At 42.6% G+C, this 18,583-nt stretch overlaps 1 protein-coding gene across 1 annotated transcript; it reads left to right on the top strand.

Moving 5' to 3' along the window:
* Positions 1-8,652: 8,652 nt before the first annotated feature.
* Positions 8,653-10,573, top strand: CLDN2 (claudin 2). Its single transcript, XM_007530617.3, has one exon. It carries the CDS (start codon positions 8,832-8,834, stop codon positions 9,522-9,524), a length of 693 nt encoding a protein of 230 aa, XP_007530679.1. The 5' UTR covers positions 8,653-8,831; the 3' UTR covers positions 9,525-10,573.
* The last annotated feature ends 8,010 nt before the right edge of the window (positions 10,574-18,583 follow it).

The raw sequence follows: 18,583 nt of genomic DNA, 5'->3' as shown, positions 1-18,583 counted from the left end.
AGAGGAGGAGAGAGAAAGATAAACATCTGCAGACCTGCTTCACCGCCTGTGGAGCGACTCCCCTGCAGGTGGGGAGCTAGGGGCTCGAACCGGGATCCTTACACCAGTCCTTGCACCTTGCACCATGTGCGCTTAAACTGCTGTGCTACCATCTGACTCCCAGAAATACGGATTTTATAGCAAATGGTGGAAATTCCTGATATCTTTCAGTTTAAGAAGGCAATAGATAGTTACTGTTATAACCAAGTTATTTGGAATTTGGTTTACTTTGAAAATTCCTTGGTTACAATTTACTATACCATATAAGACCATATAAGACCTTACCATGGTTTATATCATTTAATGCTATTTACGAATAACTTTATCTTATATGCTGACAGGAACAGTTGCTTCTAGTCTCCCTGACCTAAGATTATAGATAATTGAAGATTTTAAAGAAAAAGTCATTATTAGAAATTATTAACCATTTAAACCCATTGTTAAAATTCAGTCAAGTTACCAATTTAAAACCTTAGTTACTTAGATTGAAGGAATATATACTCAGAGCTGGGGTCTATGCATCACAAAGTTTGAGACAATATTTCCCCCTCTCATATTGACTAAATAGTGACGTATAAGACTGTAAGTTAACAGAAGTATATATTAACATCATTCCTACCACCAAAGGTCTGTGTTTGTACCCCAACCCCCCTATAGTGGAGCTGAAAATCTACTCTCACCCTCCACCTAGAGATTTTTTACTTTGGTGCAATACTCCAAACTTAGTCAAATTCTGCTTTGCATTTCCTTTTCCCTTTCTGTTCTTTCTTAGTTTCTGTTTATGAGTGGGATCATCCCATACTCCTCTTTCTCTTGCTGACTTATTTCACTTAACATAATTCCTTCTTGCTCCATCTAAGATGTTTCAGAGAAGGTGTGTTCATTATTCTTAATAGCTGGTAACCAGATATTACCAAATACTTAGAGGAAAATGTTGGTGGAACTCTTTCCCATCTAAATCTCAAGGGCATCTTTGATGATATAAACCCAGTAAACAAGGAAGACAAAAACAATAACAAATCAATGGGACTAAATTAAATTTAAAAGCTTCTGCACAGCAAAAGAAACCATCACCTAAACAAAGAGACCCCTCACAGAATAGTAGAAGATCTTTACATGCCATACATTAGACAAGAGGCTAATAACCATAATATATAAAAAGCTCACCAAAATTAGTAACAAAAAAGCAAATGACCCAATCCAAAAGTGGGTAGAGGATATGAACAGAATATTCACCACAGGAGAGATACAAAAGATATATGAAAAATTGCTCCAGTTCACTGATTGTCAGAGAAATGCAAATAAAGGTAACAATGAGATACCACCTTACCCCTGTGAGAATGTCATACATCAGAAATGACAGCAACAACAGTTTCTGGAGAGGTTGTGGGGACAAAGGAACACTCCTGCACTGCTGGTGGGAATATTAACTGGTCCAACTTCAGTGGAGAGAAGTCTAGAGAACAACTCACAAAGCTAGAAATAGACCTTCCATATGATGCAGTAATTCCTCTCCTAAGGATATATCCTAATGAGCCAAGCATATATATATATATATATATATATATATATATATATATATATATATATATATATATATATTCATAGCAGCGTAGCTCATAATAGCCAAAATATGGAAACAACCCAGGTGCCCAGCAACAGATGAATGGCTGAGAAAGTTGTGGTATATATACAAAATTACTTTCTACTTATACTGAGTCAGGAATAGTTTGGAGGGGCGGGATTCTCTCTTGGGAACACAATCTTATTTATTTATTTATGATTGGATAGACACAGGGAGTAATTTAGATGGGAGAGAGAGACAGAAAGGGAAAGGGGAGTGCCAGGTGGTGGTACATTTGGTTGAGTGCACACGTTACAGTGCAAAAGGACCCAGGTTCAAGTCTCTCACCCCCATCTTTGGAGGAAAGCTTTGGGAATGGTGAAGCAGTGCTGCAGGTGTCTCTCTTCCTCTCTATCTCCCCCTTCTTTCTTGATTTCTGTCTCTATCGAATAAATAAATAAAGATAATTTAAAAATTAAAAAAAGAAAGATTGAGCAGTAAGTGGACACTAGAGACACCACTGTTACAGGGCTTACAAATCTTGTCTAGCAGTTTTGAGTTTGCACAGTGGAAAAAGCACTGAACTCTTGGGCGTGAGAGTTTTATTCCCAATACACATGTGCCAGAGTGATGCTCTGTTTTTCTCTCTCTTCTTCTCATTCTCTCTCTCTCTCTCTCTCTCTCTCTCACACACACACACACACACACACACACCTGTGCATGTCATTTTATTGGAGGATTAATTGTTTATTGTACAGATGTTGATACATGAGCACAATTTCCCATCTCACCATGATAGATGTCTGCAAAATACTCATCACCGTCCTTTTCCATCAGCATGAACCAGGACCCCAAAGTGCCACTTGTAACTCCTCCCTGTCTTCCTTCCCCCAAAGTCCTTTGATTTAATGTAATACACCAAACCCAGTCCAAGTTTTACATTGTGTTTCCCCTTTCCATTCTTGTTTAAGTTCCACCTATGAGTGAGATCATCCCATAATTATCATTCTGTGTTTGGCTGATCTCACTTAACATGATTCCTTCAAACACCACCCAGGAAAAGGTGAAGGAGATGACTTCATCATTTTCCTTAAAAATATTTTTTAAATTCCTTTAATGAGAGAAAGATACAGAGAGAAATTGAAACCAGAGCAGTGCTCAGTTATGTCTTCCAGTGATGGTGGGGATTGAATTTGAGAACTCAGAGCTGTAGGCATGAAAGTCTTTTTGCATAACCAGTTTGTTGTCCCCTCAGCCCCAACTTCATCACTCTTAATAGCCGAGTAGTATTCCATTCAGAGTATACCACAACTTTCTTAGCCACTTAGCTGTTGTAGTCTAAATAAATATTTTACAAAAAGAATCTTATAATCAGGACAAGGTTGTAACTGTACAAGGAGGGAAGATAGAGCAAGGGACTAAAAAAGTGATCCATATCTGAAGTAAACTGAAGTTACTCACTAGGAAGATATAGGACTGCCAAGCAGCACTGAAGTTTCTTCAGAGGTAAATAGTCGTGGGCAGAAGAGGTCATAGCATAATGCCCAGTTAGTGATAAGTGTTAGTGTCTAGAAAGGACTTTGTTCAGTATTAATGCTGAGATTCAAACTAGATTTCTCTCTACACCTCCCAGCAAATGTGTATTGGCTCCTCTCCACACAGCTTTGCATCGACACTGAGATTGAGATATTCGTGATGAACAATCTTTTTGATATGTTGCTGTATCCGGTTGGCCAAGATCTTGTTTAATATTTTGGCATCTATGTTCATCAGAGATATTGGTCTGTAGTTTTCCTTTTTTGTTCTGTCCCTATCAGCTTTTGGTATCAGGGTGATCTTGGCTTCATAGAAGGTGGAAGGGAGATTCCTGTTTCTTCAATCTTATGGAAAAGTTTAAGAAGTATGGGTACTAACTGTTTCCTGAAAGTTTTGTAGAATTCATTTGTGAAGCCATCTGGTCCAGGACTTTTGTTGTTGGGGAGGTTCTTAATAACGGTTTCAATTTCTTTGTCTGTTATTGGTGCATTTAGATTTTGTCGTTCTTCTTGGTTCACTTTTGGAAGGGCATATGCTTCTAGGAATTGTTCCATTTCTTCCAGATTCTCTAGCTTGGTGGCATATAGTTCTTTATAGAAGTTTCGCAGGATTCTCTGGATTTCTGTGGTGTCAGTTGTGATATCTCCTGCATCGTTTACAATTCTATTAATTTGAGTCTTCTCTCTTTTTTGTTTGGTGAGTCTGGCTAGGGGTTTGTCAATTTTGTTTAATCTTTCAAAGAACCAACATTTGGCTTCATTGATCTTTTGTATGGTTCTTTTATTTTCGATGTTGTTTATTTCTGCTCTAACTTTAGTGATTTCTGTCCTTCTGGTTGCTTTAGGGTTCCTTTGTTCCTCTTCCTCTAAGTCCTTGAGGTGTGCAGTAAGGTTGTTCATTTGAGCTTCTTCTTGGTGTTTAATATCATCAGTGATGATTAGTACTGACTAGTGAATGTGTTCCAAAGCTTTGGAAGCAAAGTAGACAATTCATAGATGGTTTCCGCCTTCCAATTGTTTAGGCTGTGGTTCAGGAAATAAAATATTGAGCAAGGTCATATGCATATAAAATGGTGAAACTGTGTGACTTTTTTAGTCTCTTTCTCTGTGTTTTTAATCTCTTTCACCCTATGATTCTCTGTGTGTTTTCCCTGCATCTCCCGTCAATTTTCTTCTACTTTTGATTCCCTCTCTCAGTGTTTTACAACATTGGATGGTTCTGGCCCCTTATACTGAAGTGTCATTGACTCATTTAAAAAGCAAATAGTTGGTCTGGGGAATGAGCAGAATGTTTATGCCTGAGGTTCCAAAGTCCCAGGTTCAGTCCCCAGCATCACTCTAAACTAGAGCTGAGTAGTATTCTAATCTCTTTCTCCTTTCCCTCCCCCCCTCTCTATTTTTTTCTCTCATTAAAATTTAAAATATATATATATTTTTTTTTAAAGAGTAAAATTAAAAGTACATAACTTAGGAATCTCTCAAACCCTCTTAATTCCTTTATTAGTTTTAAAAGATATTTTGAACACCTGATATGAGCAATGGACTTTGCAAGGCACATGTTGATACATAGGTGAATAAAATGTACTTCTTGTTCTCATGTCACTCACAGACTGGGGGAGGGGAGATTATAGTTTCAGACACAAAATTGCATATAGTGAGATAAATGTTATTTGTATCTTGAGTTTCCCATCTACATATCAGGGCTTATTAATTTCTGTCACAAAGCACTAAGATGGTTAAATAAGTGGACAGGTGTAAAGTGTGTAAAATGTTACAGCAGGAAGCACTATATAACACACACAAACGTACATAGTGTTATTTTTATGTAGATAAGTACACACAAGATTCTTTAGGAACATAAGGGAGGGGGACTTAATCCAGGCTAGAATAAGAAACATCTGAGCTGAGCATGAAAAAACAAGTAGGTCTTAAAAAGAGAGCGTCAAATACCCAGAATTCTGAATATAAAGAGTAGCCTGTGCTCAGCTTTGGAAGCAAAAGACAACACAACATGATTGAGGAACTGAGAGTGATTAATTGTAGCTTCGCAAAAGTCTAGAGTATGATTAGGGGAATTACAAGGGATGAAGTTTGAGAGGTCATAGAGTACAAACAAGTTTGAACTTTATCCCTTAGCTCATGGGGAGTTGCTGGAATGTTTTATGTGGAGTAACGACAAGATCAGATTCATGTGTTGAGAGATCACCTTAGTAACAGTGGAGAGACTGAAGTGATTGAACTGGAGGAGGGAAATGTGGAAAGTACATCTTTTAGGAAGTCATTGCTATAGTGCAGGGGAGAGAGGGTGATGATACCCTCAACTGGGGAAGTAGCAGTGAGGCTGGAGAGAAAGGTGCCATGGACCTGAGGTATGTTCATGAGGCAGAATTAGTAGAACAGTAAACATAGAGATTAGGGGATAAGCATGAGAGGTGTCAAGGATCGCTATTAAGACTATGGTCTAGTACAAGAGATGAATGTGGTGAAGAATTGACCACAGGGAACCTAAAGAGAGACTATTGGGTTGTGAGAAAAGTCACGGTACATTTTTTCATAAAAAGACATAGAAAAGTACCTCATCAAGGGCTGCGCGGTAACACAGTGGGTTAAGCGCACATGATGTGAAGCACAAGGACATTGAGATACCATCTCACTCCTGTGAGAATGGCATACATCAAAAAGGACAGCAGCAACAAATGCTGGAGAGGCTGTGGGGAAGAGGAACCCTTCTGCACTGCTGGTGGGAATGTAAACTGGTCCAGCCTCTGTGGAGAGCCATCTGGAGAACTCTCACAAAGCTAGACATGGACCTTCCATATGACCCAGTAATCCCTCTCCTAAGGATATACCCCAAGGACTCCATAATACCCAACCAAAAAGAAATGTGTATACCTATATTCATAGCAGCACAATTCATAATAGCTAAAACCTGGAAGCAACCCAGGTGCCCAACAACAGATGAGTGGCTGAGAAAGCTGTGGTATATATACACAATGGAATACTATACAGCTACTAAGAACAATGAACTCAACTTCTCTGACCCATCTTGGTCAGAGCTAGAAGGAATTATGTTAAGTGAGCTAAGTCAGAAAGATGAAGATGAGTATGGGATGATCCCACTCATAAACAGAAGTTGAGAAAGAAGATCAGAAAGGGAAACTAAAAGCAGGATCTGACTGAATTTGTAGTAGGGTACCAAAGTAAAAACCCTGGGTTGAGGGTGAGGGTGGATGTTCAGTTTCACCGGGTATGGGTGTGGGAAGGGAGGGGGGATGGTATGGAACACAGTCTTTTGGTGGTGGGAATGGTGTTTAGGTACACTCCTATCAACTTATAGTCAGATAAATCAATTTTAATTAATAAGAGAGGGGAAAATTGATTGAATGTCTCAAACTTTTTAAATCACAGACTGAGTCTTTTTAATACATAGGCTGAGTCTTTGATATGTTGACTCTCTTAAAAGCTTAGAGCAGGGAGAACAGAAGCAAACTGTGGCACAGCTATACACAAATGTCAAAGAACATAAATTATGGTGATGTTGTGTATGATACAGCAAATCCTAACAAAGGGATATTTCAAAGTTAACCCAATTGCCCAATAATGTTGTTATAGCAATAACTATCTACTGTCTTCTTAAATCCTAAAACAGCAGGGACCTCCTGCTTCCTCTATAGAGCCTCTTTTGAAGGTCAGGAGGTGTCCATAAGATTTCCAAGTGGATATTTTATTTATTTATTCATTTACTTGCCACCACCGTTATTGCTGCAGCTGGGTGCTTGCATGACTCCACTACCACTGGGAGCCTTTTTTTTCTTTTCCCTACAAGAAGGGTGAAAAACAAAGAGAGGAAATGAGGAAGAGAGAAAGAGAGAGAGAGAGAGAGATGAGATACACCAAAGCGCTGTTCCCCTGCTCTTGAGGCTCTTCTACCCTGGCAGGTCCTCCCATGCAGTAACGGAGGGCTCAGAACTGCCCACCCCCTCCCAATGGCTTTTTTTTTTTTAATCTCCAGGGTTATCACTGGGGCTTGGTACCTGCACTATGAATCCAGGGTTCCTGCAGCCATTTTTCAATGTTTTTGTTTGTTTGTTTGTTTTCTGGATAGCACAGAGAGAAATTGAGACAGGAAGGGAAGATAGAGAGGGGAGACAAAGACAAACATATGCAGGCCTGCTTCACCACTTGTGAGGCAACACCCCTGCAGGTGGGGAGCTGGGGGCTCGAACCTGGATCTTTGCATGGGTCCTTGCACTTCAAACTATGTGCACTTAACCCGGTGTGCTACTGCACATCCCTCCCGCCCCCCCCCCCCAAGTGGATATTTATAAGCAATTTTGTTTTACCAGTCCTGAAGCTCAGAAGGGAACTCTGTGCTGAAAGTACAGATTTATAAGTGGCAGTGGATGGATAGGGGATTAAGTGTTGGGTGTGGAGACATTTGCTCAGGGACAGTGTCTGAGAAAATATGGCATTTCTTAGTAATAGTCACATTTAGGATATGAGCAGGGAAAGATAAATCTCAACAAAGACTAAAATGAAATAATAGCTGTTTTGCTGAGGTGTTGCAGAGGCTAGGGAGAAGGGTGTGCTATTGATCCTTCATGCCTAGAACTTGGCCACAGTGGTGGCTCCTTGAACATGGAAACAATCCCAGAAAGCTCTGAAATTTCCAAGGATTGACTCAAATACCCACCTCTGACAAACCCCTCTATTCCAGAAAAGTTTTTCTTCCCTCTGTCCATCCTAGTACACCTCACAAATCACCTCAAGAATTACAGGGCTTGCTCCAGGTCCAGGAACAACCATGACTTCAGTCTTCCCACACAGTTGAGAGGCCTAGCATTGATGGGAACAACTATTGAGAAAAGTTAAGAAATGTCTAGGGTTTCAGACAGGCAGGAGTCCTTAGGCTAGTCTGTGAAGAGGGGTTGCATAAGGCTGAGAGGATCTGAGCTCTCCAGCTACAGGCAATGGGCTTTACTGCCTGCCTCAGCCTGCCCAGTAGCTGATTTTTCACCTTGGGCAGGATGCCTCAGAGTCATACCACTGCTTTCTGGGTTCTTGTAGATTTGAGAGGCTGGTAATAACCAGCAGTCCAAGGCTGTATCCTAGGACCTGCTCTACCTGATCCAGTATCCTGGAGTTTGGCCCCAGTCTGCAATCGAGGGGCCCCGTGGCACTGTTGCTGGGCAATATGTTAAACAGTGGGCCTTGGAGACCAGACCGTGCCAAGCAACAGCCTGATCCAAGAGCTAACAGCCACCACAACTGCCACAGCCAACACAGCCTTCTCGGAAAGTAGCCACCTGTCTGGCCCTGGCTTTGTCTGGTTGCCAACCTAAGACATGTGCCTCCACAGGAGGTGATGACGTCTTGGCTCCACTTTCAAAGTTTTTTTTTTTCTTTCTCGTGTTATTTCTAAAGATAACAAAGGTCAAAAGGCATTCAGCATTTTCTGGTTTCTCATAAGCTTCTGGTCAATATTTAATCTGGTTTATGGATTTTTTTTAGGTCTTCTAGATGCCTTCTTGAGCCTGCTCGTGGCCACCCACAGACACTTCTAAGAAGGAAAGAAGCTGGCCTTGCACAGACACTCTGAAATGAAGAATTAGATGCTTGGATTTGAATAGCAAGATTTCCAGCCAGAAGACAAGGGAGCAGTCTCTGAAGACACTTCTCCTCAGAGTTTGGCCATGGCCTCTCTTGGTCTCCAGCTTGTAGGCTACATCTTGGGACTCGTGGGGCTGTTGGGCACCCTGGTTGCTATGCTGCTCCCAAGCTGGCGAACAAGTTCTTACGTTGGTGCCAGCATTGTGACTGCAGTTGGCTTTTCCAAGGGTCTATGGATGGAGTGTGCCACACACAGCACAGGCATTACCCAGTGTGACATCTACAGCACCCTGCTTGGCCTGCCTGCCGACATCCAGGCTGCCCAGGCTATGATGGTGACATCTAGTGCCATCTCTTCACTGGCCTGCATTATCTCGGTAGTGGGCATGAAATGTACAGTCTTCTGCCAGAACTCTCAAGCCAAAGACAAAGTGGCCGTCATAGGTGGGGTCTTTTTCTTCCTTGGAGGTCTCCTGGGCTTCATCCCTGTTGCCTGGAATCTTCATGGGATTCTGAGGGACTTCTACTCCCCACTGGTGCCTGATAGCATGAAGTTTGAGATCGGTGAGGCACTTTACTTGGGCATTATTTCTTCGTTGTTCTCCATGATAGCTGGAACCATTCTCTGCTTCTCCTGCCCATCCCAAGGAAATCGCTCCAACCACTATGATGCTTACCAGGCCCAGCCCCTTGCTTCCAGGAGCTCTCCAAGGCCTGGTCAACCACCCAAAGCCAAGAATGAGTTTAACTCCTACAGCCTGACAGGGTATGTGTGAAGAATCAGGGATTAGATTGGGGGGGGAGGGGAAAGGGTGGCTGGGTTGGTGAAAACCAGTGGACAACTCCCCAGGGCCAAAAGTGAGGGACATTGTCACTGGATCATGTCTGAATGTACTTCTGAGGATTAACTGATTGTGGCCACTGGATCAAATGAAGGCAGAAATGGGAGCTGATGTGATAGTGTGCAGGTTGAATTGTCAAGATGCTTGCCAAACCAGCTTTTCAGTTTCCTTCACCTAGGCGCCCCAGATCCCCAACCCTCAACTCCAGACCCACCTCCATATTTTATCCATAATCCAGGCTTCCCTTGGCTCTTTGTTTTACCTGGGGATTTATCTGAAAGCCCACTAATCACATCCCATGGACTGACATTCTCTTTGATCAAAGACCTACTCTCTTGCTCATCGCAGGGAGGGAGAGGAAGAGAGGACTGGATGAGTTTGTATGGGTACTGCTCTAATCTCCTTCACAAGTCTCCCTTCAAAGAAGCTGGCTAGTTATAGGACCCAGAACCTCCATTACATTCTTGTTATGACTCCACAGTGTTCTGAAAGAAAGTTGTCCCATGATACAAAAGGAACGGAGAACGACAGTGAAAGATTAGAGGAAGGGAAGGCAGCTGAGGACCCCTCTCCCCAAAAGATCACAACCTCTGTCTAGGACATTTCCCCAGACTCCCTCACACTCGTGGAATGGGGCTCTTGCCCACTGTTAGAGGACAATTCACAAGGAAAGAAGACATGGAGGAAAGCTCAAGGCAGCAGATGACTGACCCCACTGAGGGACTGTCTCCAAAGCTGTTTTCCTAACTTTCACTGAAGACTTGGCCTCTCTTTGAACATTTGACCTTGCCTCCTGCTAACCAACCAGACTAAGGGCTTTATACTATGGTATCCTTAGGAATGGAATACTGGCATTTCTAGAGACAGCCCTTGGCTGTGGGATGACAGTGTGGGAGCTGTGAGGTAAATAAGGAAGATACCCCACACGTTGATGTTGCCCAAGAAGAAGAATTTGGAGATTCAAGAGTCTGGATGGACATGTGTGGTGATATCAGGGGGGTGTTCTAATTGTACCATAGAGAAACTGTCTTGCAGAGAGTTCTCAGAACTAATGGAAAATCACGTCAGAGGTTGAGTTCTGGTCTGTGGGTCTACCCATGGAGCACTGAAGGACCTCTAAAAGATAGCAGAAACAGATCAGCCCACCCCACTACTCCCCCTATCACCTTTCACATTCTACCCTACATCTCTCTCCAGCCATTTGAGAGTTGCTAGAAGTCATCAAGGACTCCAGCATGGAATGACTATATCCAGGATCTGAAAATTCTCTATTCTGCTGGAGTAGGGACAGGGGTAGGGGTGGGATTGGGCATCATCAAGAAACTAATGGCATTTTCCCCAGCAGTCTAGGCAGGACCACCTTCTGGCAAACTCCAGTACACTTTTCCAAACTTCAGTGCTGGTAGAGGGGGTTGCTTTCATTCTCACGCACATGTCTTTTCATATTTCCTCTTTCTTGCCTGTGTGTAAGGTGTTCTCCCAACCTGGGAGCCCCTCTCCCCGTAGCCAAGTCTTCCTTATGTGAGAAGAACTTGCGTAGCACTTCCTCTGATCACTCCATTCCTCCCTCCGCCAACCATCAATGTATAAGTTGTGTCTCCAATGCTTTTCATATGTGATTTTTGATGAACAGTTATCGTGTGTGTGTGTGTGTGTGTGTGTGTGTGTGTGTGTGTGTGTGTGTGTGTGTGTGATTTCACAAGTATATTGTAAATGCTTGGTTAGGGGCTATTCGTAGACCTCCCTGTTCTCAGACTATCTGTAAAAGTGTTGGACACACACTAGATGACTAATAAACACTTATTGATTGACTAGCTGTTTTATTAATCAAAGGGGTCTATAAAGGGCAGCTATAGTGGAGAGAATTGGGCTAAGGGGGAAGTTGGTTGGATGTGAGCCTTTGTCCTCACTGAATAGATATAGAAGTCTAGATTTTTCATCACAGAAGATTTGGGGACTTTGAAAGGGGAAAGGCAGAGCACTAAGGGTAGATTGGGGACCTGAGTCCCTATGATGGAACAAGATATTGGTTTGGTACTGACACCTATCTTGAGGAAATGTGAAAATGAACCCTAGTTCATGAAAATAATAAAACAGTTCTGTGTACTATTGAGAATAACATTAAGAAATATGTTTTAGAAAAAGGAATCTGAAAAAGATCCAAGATGGTGACAATCTAACAGCTTCAGTATTACTTTCTGCAAAACAGAAACAATAGAAGTAGCAACTACAAGAAGTACAGGAACTAACAAATATAGAAATAACCCCTGAGGGAGTCAGGCTATAGTGCCGCAGGTTCAGCACACATGGCGCAAAGCGCAAGGACTGGCATAAGGATCCCGGTTCAAGCCCCCAACTCCCCACCTGCAGGGAAGTCGCTTCACAGGTGGTGAAGCAGGTCTGCAGGTGTCTATCTTTCTCTCCCCCTCTCTGTCTTCCCCTCCTCTCTCCATTTCTCTCTGTCCTATCCAAAAAAGAAAAAAGAAAGAAAGAACCCTAGAAACATAGAAAACCCAAAAGCAAGGAAAAGAAGGGGGAAAAAAAGAAGAAAGAAAAAGAAAATTAGCCCTAGTGACAAGAATCCTATAAGTCAACATTTTTCCCCAATAAAATGGTACTGCAGGTTAGAGGGAGATAATTCTAGACTTCACTGGATACATTAAAAAAAGTTGACACCCCTCATATCGCCCAGGGTCCTTTCTTTTTCATAATGAGTGTTTTTATTTAAGCTACTGAATTCAAGTTACTATACATTTTTTTCTTGCAATATCTGAATGATCATTGTAAAGCCCATGAAACTGATTTAGTAATGTCTCTGTGATAGATGGGGAAACTAAGATATACATTAGAGATTTTCCCACAACCATCTGGTTCTCTAAGTGCCACAACCTTCTGGTTCCCTAAGTAGAACTCTACAGATCAAAGGATATTCACAGACAATGGGAAAATCCTGTCAGATGTCCTCAAGCTACCTAAGAAAAACAATTTAGAGTCATCAAGATAATGCTATGGACACAAGATTTTCTGTGGCCTCCCATGTGAGGGGTGTCTGAGAAAACGGGACCAATTCATGGTGTATATTACCTGGAAGTATCCTTCCTGCTGTACTGGTACATTGGCCAGGCTGGGCCTGAGGGGATACCATCTGGGTTATCAAGCTTACATTTGACCAAGACACAACATTTCCTATTCAATCCCCTCAATTATGTGGTACAAGAGTTTGGGAGGTTAATCATTGGGTTCTGCTCTCAGCTAACTGGGAACTAATACAGTCTAAATCATAAAGATGTTAACTGTGGTAACACTGGCAACTACTGGTGCCTACTAGATTGGGCTTGAGCAGCCCCTAGACTTAGTGGATGCCCCCCAGTACACAATAGCTTTTCTTTGCTGTAGAGGGTAGGACCTTAGCATTCAAATATATACAGAGGGAATGAGAGTGGGCAGAAATAAAGATGCAGAGGGAGAACTCTCTGAACAGAACCTTAATAAGATGTCACATTATGTAGTCTGGCATCAAGAACCACAGAGTCTGACTCTTGGGGAGGGGTCACTGATGGTTGGAAAATGTGTTGCTTTGCTGAGTCTGTTATGTTGAGTGGCCAGAAATCTAGTGTGGGCCTTGCTGCTCCACTACCTAGCAGCCAAGGCACTTTCAGCTCAGTGATTCTATTTCATCTTCCACCTACCTTATGGAGGAAGGCCTGTCATTGAAAGCAAAATGGAGCCTAGTTTTAGTGAGTACTTTTCTTAAGGTCACAGGGTTGAAAATGTTGAGCTCATCATTAGTTTGGAATCTCTTCCCACAGCAACGTGGTGCCGGGATTCTGCCTCAGAAGGTGTAAGGGTGCCATTTGCTCTTCAGATTTCTCCCACACATGCCTGTATCTGGAGTAAAATAAATGGCCTTTGAGGAAAATAAGGCCCAGAATACCCCTTCATTTTAGAATGATTCTGATTCATGAGATCTTTTAAATCTGGGAATATATATATATATATATATATATATATTAGTGATTTAATAATGATTGACAATATTGTGGAATAAGAAGGTCCATATAATTCCTACCACCAGAGTTCCATATCCCCTCTCCTCCAGTGGAAGCTTCCCTATTCTTTATACCTCTGGAAGTATGGATCAAAAGTCTTTATGGGGTATAGAAGGTGGGCGGTCTGGCTTCTGTAATTGCTTCTCCACAGGACATGGGCATTGGCAGGTTGCTCCATACTCTCAGCCTTACTCTGTCTTCCCCTAGTGGGGCAGGGCTCTGGGGAGGTGAGGTGGGATTCTATGGAAGGAGTTAGAAGTTCATTCTAAACTACAAAAACTAGAACGACTATCCTCAGGGTGATTGAACAAGAAAGAAAAAACTGTATAGTTTCCTAGAATTCTCCCTGAGTCTAGGTCCAAGTTTAATAGCTTTAAGCTCACCCCATTGCCTTCCACCATAAAGTAATTTAGATTAGCCATAGACCAAGGGGTTAGTAAAGTGTTTATGCCCCTGTCTCATGGTTCTGGACCTTGCACAAGAAATGTTTCAGCTCTCTCTCGTATTACTGATAATATGATGACTCATATTTTCTCCTGCTCTTGTGGCCCTAGTGACCCACTAAGTTGTTGTGGTCATTTATTGGGGGGAAGGGAGGCTGAAATCAACTTCTTGGTGAAAGACTAGCCAGACCTTCTGAGCAGCCTTCATCCAGCCAAACACCCTTCATCCACTAATTTAACCAGCCCAATTTAACTTGACAGTCAGCCCACACAAAGTGCACTCTTAATCTGTGTCAGGGAATGTGTTCAAGACCTATGAGGGCAACAGGGGTGGACACGGTGAAGTTTGTGCCTTGTGGGAGTTGACATCTGATCTTGAAGAGATAAGACATACACACCTAACCGTAGTACAGGGCGCACCATGTCCTTTGAGAGATGAGGAGGAGGTGCCAGCAGATAGGATTGAGTGCCAGGGGGATGTTTAAAAAAGAGATGTGTGCGGGGACCAGGCGGTAGTGCAGCTGGTTAAGTGCAAATAGCGCAAAGCGCGAGGACTGGCTCAAGGATCCCAGTTCGAGCCCCCAGCTCCCCACCTGCAGGGAGGTCGCTTCACAAATGGTGAAGCAGGTCTGCAGGTGTCTATCTTTCTCTCCCCCCCCGTGTCTTCCCCTCCTATCTCCAGTTTTCTCTGTCCCATCCAACAATGACAGCAATAACAACAACAACAATAATAATAACAATGATAAACAACAAGTGCAAACAAAAGGGAAAAATAGCCTCCAAGACCAGTGGATTTGTAATACAGACACCGATCTCCAGCAATAACCTTGGATACGAGAGACAGAGAGAGAGAGAGAGGTGCACCTTAAATCTCAATGGATATGAAAGAAAAAAAAAGTTTGACACTACTTGAGTATCTGAGGGGAAAGATAGTCAAAAGAAACTGCTTCCTCCAGCTGCAAGACCATGGGAAAGGGATAAGAGGACTAAAACAGAGACAGGAATACACTGCCTGGCCAACCCAAAACCCTTTTGAGTTTGCCTCACAGGATTGCCAAGCGGCTCTACTGGAGTGTAGGCCTGGCCTCACCCTTTCTTCCTTAAACTTATTCTCATAGAGAGGTCTCCGGTAATTCCTGGAGGCAGCAGAGATAGTGCCCACTCAGGTAACTGTTTGACTCAGGACCAGAGGAGAAACACAGGTGTGGGAGAAGGGAGAGAGGAAACAGGAGGGGGTCAGTGCTAAAGGAAGATCAATAAGGCCTTGCACAGCCAGCTGTTCCCTCCCTCCCTCTCAGCCTGGGACTATGGATGGGGGATTCTTTCCTGCCTGTAACTGCCTAATCTACAGGATTAGGTAAGAGTCCCAGAGCTGGCAAGTGCATGTTCTCTTCTTCAGCTGCTGAAGCCTGGCCTTCGCCCAGCCTGGTTCCCTGCCCAAGTGGATCCTAGCTTTGATGTGAAGTTCTCTTATCTCCATGGGAAATAAACCTCAAATAGGAAGTCCAGCTGATTATCTCTCTCTCTTTTGCCTAAGTGGTGGCTCACTACAGCTGGGATGCTATCACTGATAAAATATTAACCGACCATTATCAAGCACAGCAATACAGAGGCTGTAATCAATCTAAGCACCTTCTGCACCCCACACAATCCACCACTTCCTTGGAATTGTAGCTCAGGAATTCCTAGCTAACTCTCACCTCCAACTCCCTGATTTAAACTTCATGCCACCTAAGACAAGCAGGAGGTGACTTGACGATACATAAAATCATGCTGCAGAGCTAGTTCATCAGGCCCTGCTTTCCTGTCATCCCAGAAACCCCATTTCTCCAGAACACTACCATCAGCACCTTGCCAGTCATTTCCTACGAGGTCTTTGAGGAGTTTTAAGTTTGCAAGCTTTCAAACAGATACTAGGGAGTATAATGAACTGTGAAAAGAAATGTCAAATGGGTAGAATAGTGCAGCAGGCAACACATTTCAGTGGTATCTCTTTTTCACCAAAGATGCTCTCAGAGTGTGTGATTTTTTGACACAGTTCTCTGTGAGTTGCTCAGCAGAAAAAGCAGTCACACCAAAAGTACAAGAAGATACTCCTTGCAACCTCTTCATCTGAGTTTATTTCTGAAATTGTCCATTGGGATCGAGACAGTGGATCAGCACCCACACAAAGGACATCTGATGGCATTATGAAAACCTTATCCCCCTGGTATAAAGACACTGAATGTGATGATTACGAAGCAAGTACAAGGTCAGTGAGATAGCTCGGATGGATAAGGCACTGCTTTGCCATGTGTGTGATCCAGGTTTTAGCCCAGTCCTCACCACATTAAAGGAAGCTTTGGTGCTGCGTTCCATTTCACTCTCTTTCCCTCTCTGTCTCTATCTGTAAAAAAAAAAGGAGAAGGAGAAGGGGAAGGGGAAGAGGAAGAAGAAGAAGAAAAGAAGAAGAAGGAGGAGGAGGAGGAGGAGGAGAAGGAGAAGGAGAAGGAGAAGAAGAAGAAGAAGAAGAAGAAGAAGAAGAAGAAGAAGAAGAAGAAGAAGAGGAAGAAGAAGAAGAGGCAGTAAGTGCATGGAGGAAACGGCACAATGGTTATGTGAAAAGACTCTGACGTCTGAGCCTTTGAGGTTCCAGGTTCAATCTCCTGCATCACTATAAGCTAGAGCTGAGTAGTGCTCTGGTAATACACACACACACACACACACACACACACACACACACACACACACACACGCATATAATTTCTGTGAAGAAAGACACATCCAGCCACAGATTAGCCATTAACACAAAAAATTGCAGTACTGTCTCAGTTGAGCCTTAAATGGAGTCAGTATGAGATGAGTCCCATGAATTTAAAAATGAAAACACCAATTCAGAGACAACAGATACTGGAGCAGGGGACTCTGAGTGATTCATGTTCTCTCCAATTACTCAGCTGCTTCAAACATGGAGACTAAGCAGATATCAAGAGAAAGGCTGGTGAGATGAGAAAGGTGGCACCATCTTTCCCTTGGCAATTCCAGAGGCACTGTGTGGTTAATTTTACTTCCTGATGTGTAATAATAAACCAATATGTTCTCAAGTATCACTTTCTCATTCCCCAAGAGACTTGTCCAGCTCAGCACTGTCTAGGGGGTGATACAAAGAAACCAGTGAAAACTCTCAAGTCCAACAAGTCCAAGACCTCCTGGAGTGTAAAAACGGGATCTCAATGACTGTTTGGATATCAGGAAAGCTGCCAAGAAACAGCCCTGAGTGAAAAAGTCAGTCAAGAGGAAATAAATTTCCACATTGTTTGGAGGGATATTAGTTACATAAGTAAACAATTTCTTGATCATGAGGGCCGTTAAACATTGTATGGGACTATGGAACTTTCTTCCTTGGGAATGCCTATTGATGTGGGCTAGCTTTAGCATTTTCTTATCAAAAGGAAGACTAGACTGTTTTCAAGATAAGCAGAATATGAGCACTGGTGTAGTTAAGAGAAGAGGGGGGGAAGAGGGAGAGGGAGAAGGAGAGAAAGAGAGAGAGAGAGAGAGAGAGAGAGAGAGAGAGAGGTGCTGCAGTCTAGAGTCAAAGCAACTTGGGTTTGGCTTTTTCACTGCATCATCTTGCTGTGCAAACTTTGGAGAGTCATTCTTTGTTTACACTTTGATTTCCTCATCTGTAGAATGGGAATAATACCTGCCTCTCACTGTGGTCACAGCTTGTAGTATATTCTCAACAAAACATTCAGTGACCAAGCAGAGGTAGTGTCAAAATAAAAATGCATATGTCTTGGGGGTTAGATGGTGGTGCACCAGGCAGAGTGCATACATTACCATGCACAGGGACCCTGGTTCAAGCCCCTGGTCCCCACCTACAGAAAGAAACCTTCACAAATGGTGAGATAACACTGCAGGTGTCTTTATTTTTCTCTCTCTCCTCTCAGTTTCTGTCTCTATAATAAATAGATATTTAAAAAATAAAATAAAAATGTTCATGTCTTTGGGGAATAGAGGCAGATAACAATGTATATTTTCCACTGCAGATATGAATATGTACTAACAATTATTTCAAGGTCAAAACTTCTCAAGATTTCTCCCCAAAGTCTGAATATATTGAGTATGTTATTACAGTTATCAGCTTCCATTAACAACAGTCAGGTGAAAGCACACTTCAGGAGTTGGAGAGGGGTGGTGGTGATGACTTTTTTCAGAAATGTGAAAATGTCAGATGGAATACAAGCAAGATCAATCTGGCCTCACTGCTAGAGGAAGAAAACAAAACAAAACAAAGCAAAACTAGTTCAATGATACTGCAAACTATACTTAATTTCTTAAACTCGGGGGGAGATGGAAAGACATTTCAACAGCCACTTTACCTCCAAAGACTCTATTGTAAAGCAGATTTAGGACAGGTCCTCTCTTGCTGGAATCCCCAAACCCTTGTGGGTCCTTTCTGTTCCTTATGGTCCAAATTGAATAATTCATCATTTCCAAAACCCACTAGGCTATTTTT

Source organism: Erinaceus europaeus, chromosome X (genome assembly GCF_950295315.1).
Source record: "Erinaceus europaeus chromosome X, mEriEur2.1, whole genome shotgun sequence".
Taxonomy (NCBI): Eukaryota; Metazoa; Chordata; class Mammalia; order Eulipotyphla; family Erinaceidae; genus Erinaceus; species Erinaceus europaeus.
Note: the sequence above shows the minus strand (reverse complement) of the source record. Positions and strands in the feature narration are given on the sequence as shown.